Here is a 5,000-nt window from a genome sequence, read left to right as displayed (position 1 = left end):
GACGTGAGAGGAGGGCGTAAACACGTAAATAGTTCCTCATATTCACTCCAGGTGTGCACGCTGCCGGACGGCGTGCTGTCCGACGTGGTGTCCTACGCGCTGTGGCTGCTGGAGTCGTCCCACGCGTCGGGCGTCTGCCACGCCACCATGTTCTTCTCCATCGCCTTCTCCTTCAGGGCGGTGCTGCAGCTCTTCGACCGCCAGGACGGCCTCCGCCGGCTGGTCAACCTGGTGCGTGCCGCGGCTTTGAACCCACGACGACGACGACGATGATGATGTTGTTGATTTGTAACCGTCTCTCGCCGCAGGTCAGCACTTTGGAGATCCTGAACACGCAGACCGAGGCGTCCATCATGAGCGACGACAAGGTCTTCGCCAACCGACAGACGGCCAAACACACCTGCATGGCTCTGCGCAGGTACCACGTGCACCGCGCACGAGTCGACTTTTACGTCTCTAGTCACCAACACGGTGGTTATGCTGCCTCTCGCCTACCTGCACATGTTCACCAGCGTTGCAGGTGCGTGAGCCTCAGTTGACGGTCGGTGGCTTTTGTTCAGGTACTTTGAGGCTCACCTGGCGGTGAAGGCCGAGCAGGTGAAGCAGTCGCTGCACACGTCGGACGAGGGCACCGTCGTCCCCAGCAGCCGTTTTATAAGGTACTTGGTTTTATAGCAGCATCGTTTGGGCAGACACTAGTTACACGTGTGTGTGTGTGTGTGTGTGTGTGTGTCTGTCCAGGCATACACGTACACCAGAGAGCAGGTGATCGAGATGATGGAGTTCCTCATCGAGTGCGGACCTCCTCAGCTTTACTGGGAACCAGTGGAGGTTTTCTACAAGCTGTCCTGCGTGCCTTTAATGCTGCAGCTCATCTCCGCCGCCTGCGACTGGAGGACCTACTACGGCCGGTAAGCGGGTGAGGTCCCTTAAAGGGGCGGTACAGCGGTTCTCCTACACGGTCCACAACCAGGCTCCATTCAAACAAACGTCTCTGTGCGTCTCGTCTGTCCAGGAGTGACACCGTGCGCTACGTGCTGGACATCCTGGCCATGCTGGTGGTGGTCCCGAAGGTCCAGTTGGTGCTGGTGGACACGGTGGAGGTTCTGGACGAGACCAGGGCGTCCGTCTCCACTGTGGGTCAGTAGAGCTCTCGGTTCCGCTCGAGCGTTTTCAGCCCGTTTGTCCTGGATGTGCATCGACGTGTGTGTGTGTGTGTGTGTTGTGTGTGTGCGCGTGCGCGTCCGCTGCAGGTATGAGCATCATCCTGGGTGTCATTGAGGGCGAGGTGTTCGTCAACGATGCAGAGATCCAGAAGTCTGCACTCCAAGTAAGCAGACTGATGATGTTCTGACCTTCATGGCTCCTGCTGGTTTTAAAAGCAGTCACTACCTGCAGGCCACCGTAGTTGAGCCGAGGGTTATTTAGTTGCAATCTGCAACTTCGCCACTAGATGTCACTAAATCGTACACGCTGATTGTCCCCCTCCCACCAGGTGATCAATAACTGTGTGTGCGCTCCGGACCAGAGCCTGAACACCGTGGGCGCGTTCGCCGTCGCCCCCCTCCGGCCGTCGCTCCACCCCCAGCAGACCCCGGCGCCCCACAACAGAGTGCTGGCCCACATGTGGCAGATGGTGCAGAACAACAACGGCATAAAGGTGAGGAGAAAAGAGAAAAGAGAAACACTGGGAACTTCCATCCAAAACATGGGAAGCTTCAGACCTGCTCACCCACCTGTCCCCCTCCCCCCCCTGCCCCCCCAGGTGCTCCTGTCGCTGCTGTCGGTGAAGATGCCGATCACGGACGCCGACCTGATCCGCGCTCTGGCCTGCAAGGCTCTGGTCGGGCTGTCGCGCAGCTCGGCCATCAGACAGATCATCAGCAAGCTGCCGCTCTTCACCAGCAGCCACATTCAACAGGTGAGGAGCAACAACAACAACAACAACAACAACAAGCAGCTACAACCACTTGTGTTATACTCACGCCTCGCTCCCCCCCCCCCCAGCTGATGAAGGAGCCGGTGCTGCAGGACAAACGCACCGAGCACGTCCGCTTCTGCCGCTACGCCGCCGAGCTGACGGAGCGCGTGTCGGGGAAGCCCTTGCTCATGGGCACCGACGTGTCGCTGGCCCGCCTGCAGAGGGCCAACGTGGTCGCCCAGTCGCGCATCACCTTCTCCGAGCGGGAGCTCTTCGTGCTGATCCGGAACCACCTGGTGGCCAAAGGCCTGCAGGACACGGCCAACGCGCTCGTCAAGGAGGCCAACCTGCCCGCCGGGTCGCTCTGTCCCAACGCCACCGCCGCCGCCTCCTGCTGCGTCACCCCTCCCCCCTCCTCCTCCTCCCCCATGATTCCCAGGTCTTGCCGGTTGGCCGCCGCCTCCTCTCCTCCTCGCGCTCCCTCGTCGCTCCTCACCCCTCCTCTTCGTCCACCACCCCCCTCCCTCCTCCTCCTCCTCTCCTCCTCACGGGCAGGGCGGCTCGCATCCGGTCGGCCGGATTCTGTTCACGCGCGAGCGCCCAGCGGCGCCGGCGCCGTCTCACTCAGGGAAGAAGCTCCGGGCGCTGAAGCAGAAGTCTGACCACGGGGCTTTCATACAGGTCAGTGATGCGTACGGTTAGTCATTAAAGATGATTATTGATCCGGCATTGAAAGTCCTTTCAATGTGTGTTTTATTTAATTACATTTTGTTCCAAGTCCTCTGATTATGAATATCTGCTAATAATGATTTTTATTCCAGCTTCAGATGCAGAGTTGCATTAATTGAACAGTTCGGATTGTTGGTTTGAAATAATGATTTTAACCTGTGAACGAGGAACCATCACAGAGTAAATCAAGTGTTCTCTTGATCATGGTCTCATGGTGCGTTCAGGCTCTGCTCAGTGAACATGAGTACTGGCTGATGGTAAATGATAACGTTCTCATGATGCGTTCAGGCTCCGCTCAGTGAACACGAGTACTGGCTGAAGGTAAATGATAACGTTCTCATGATGCGTTCAGGCTCCGCTCAGTGAACACGAGTACTGACTGAAGGTAAATGATAACGTTCTCATGATGCGTTCAGGCTCTGCTCAGTGAACATGAGTACTGGCTGAAGGTAAATGATAACATGATGCGTTCAGGCTCCGCTCAGTGAACATGAGTACTGGCTGAAGGTAAATGATAACGTTCTCATGATGCGTTCAGGCTCTGCTCAGTGAACATGAGTACTGGCTGAAGGTAAATGATAACGTTCTCATGATGCGTTCAGGCTCCGCTCAGTGAACACGAGTACTGACTGAAGGTAAATGATAACATGATGCGTTCAGGTGTAATCTAGTAACATGTAGTGTTGTTTTCCAGATGAATATAAAATAGATATTAGAGATTAATGAATGACTCCATGAACACATCTGGTGGACGATCTGGACCACCAGGTTATTAGTGGTGTTTCTCTCCTCAGACTCCGGCCATGAAGAAGCAGCCGGAGCGCCACCTCCCCTCCCCCCCCACCCTGGACAGCATCATCACGGAGTACCTGAGGGAGCAGCACGCCCGCTGCCCCAACCCCGTCACCACCTGCCCCCCCTTCTCCCTGTTCGCCCCCCACCGCTGCCCCGAGCCCAAGCAGAGGAGGCAGGCGTCGCCCAGCTTCACCGCCCGCCTGGGCAGCCGGGTGCTGTACCCCAAGTACGGGGGCGTGGACCGCGGCTGCCTGGACCGGAACCTGATCTTCAGCAGGTACAGGACCCCAGAGACCACCAGAGACCACCAGAGAGCGTCTCTAGAACACGTCTCTAGAACACGTCTCTAGAACACGTCTTTAGAACACGTCTGTAGAACACGTCTCTAGAACACGTCTTTAAAACACGTCTCTAGAACACGTCTCTGGAACACGTCTTTGGAACACGTCTCTAGAACACGTCTCTAGAACACGTCTTTAGAACACGTCTCTAGAACACGTCTCTAGAACACGTCTCTAGAACACGTCTTTAGAACACGTCTTTAGAACACGTCCTTAGAACACGTCTCTAGAACACGTCTCTAGAACACGTCTTTAGAACACGTCTCTAGAACACGTCTCTAGAACACGTCTTTAGAACACGTCTCTAGAACACGTCTCTAGAACACGTCTCTAGAACACGTCCTTAGAACACGTCTCTAGAACACGTCTTTAGAACACAACTCTAGAACACGTCTTTAGAACACAACTCTAGAACACGTCTTTAGAACACGTCTCTAGAACACGTCTTTAGAACACGTCTTTAGAACACATCTCTAGAACGCGTCTTTAAAACACGTCTTTAGAACACAACTCTAGAACACGTCTTTAGAACACGTCTTTAGAACACGTCTTTAGAACACAACTCTAGAACACGTCTTTAGAACACAACTCTAGAACACGTCTTTAGAACACGTCTCTAGAACACGTCTCTAGAACACGTCTCTAGAACACGTCTTTAGAACACGTCTTTAGAACACAACTCTAGAACACAACTCTAGAACACGTCTTTAGAACACAACTCTAGAACACGTCCTTAGAACACGTCTCTAGAACACGTCCTTAGAACACGTCTCTAGAACACATCTCTAGAACACGTCTCTAGAACACGTCTCTAGAACACGTCTTTAGAACACGTCTCTAGAACACGTCTTTAGAACACAACTCTAGAACACGTCTTTAGAACACGTCTCTAGAACACGTCTTTAGAACACAACTCTAGAACACGTCTTTAGAACACGTCTTTAGAACACAACTCTAGAACACGTCTTTAGAACACGTCTTTAGAACACGTCTTTAGAACACAACTCTAGAACACGTCTTTAGAACACGTCTTTAGAACACAACTCTAGAACACGTCTTTAGAACACGTCTTTAGAACACAACTCTAGAACACATCTTTAGAACACGTCCTTAGAACACAACTCTAGAACACGTCTTTAGAACACGTCCTTAGAACACGTCTCTAGAACACAACTCTAGAACACGTCCTTAGAACACGTCTCTAGAACACGTCT

The 5,000-nt window shown here is 53.4% G+C and overlaps 1 protein-coding gene across 1 annotated transcript in view; it reads left to right on the top strand.

The window, feature by feature from the left end:
• The window catches only part of LOC117730610 (DDB1- and CUL4-associated factor 1-like), a 23,193-nt gene that overhangs the window by 9,252 nt on the left and 8,941 nt on the right, over positions 1 to 5,000 (top strand). Inside the window, 12 exon segments of the mRNA XM_034532423.1 lie at positions 52 to 231; positions 309 to 418; positions 561 to 634; positions 637 to 659; positions 742 to 911; positions 1,016 to 1,140; positions 1,254 to 1,330; positions 1,496 to 1,660; positions 1,766 to 1,921; positions 2,008 to 2,405; positions 2,407 to 2,602; positions 3,445 to 3,722. Coding sequence (XP_034388314.1) covers positions 52 to 231; positions 309 to 418; positions 561 to 634; positions 637 to 659; positions 742 to 911; positions 1,016 to 1,140; positions 1,254 to 1,330; positions 1,496 to 1,660; positions 1,766 to 1,921; positions 2,008 to 2,405; positions 2,407 to 2,602; positions 3,445 to 3,722 — 1,952 coding nt within the window.

The sequence above is a fragment of the Cyclopterus lumpus genome, chromosome 5 (genome assembly GCF_009769545.1).
Source record: "Cyclopterus lumpus isolate fCycLum1 chromosome 5, fCycLum1.pri, whole genome shotgun sequence".
Lineage (NCBI taxonomy): Eukaryota > Metazoa > Chordata > Actinopteri > Perciformes > Cyclopteridae > Cyclopterus > Cyclopterus lumpus.
Note: the sequence above shows the minus strand (reverse complement) of the source record. Positions and strands in the feature narration are given on the sequence as shown.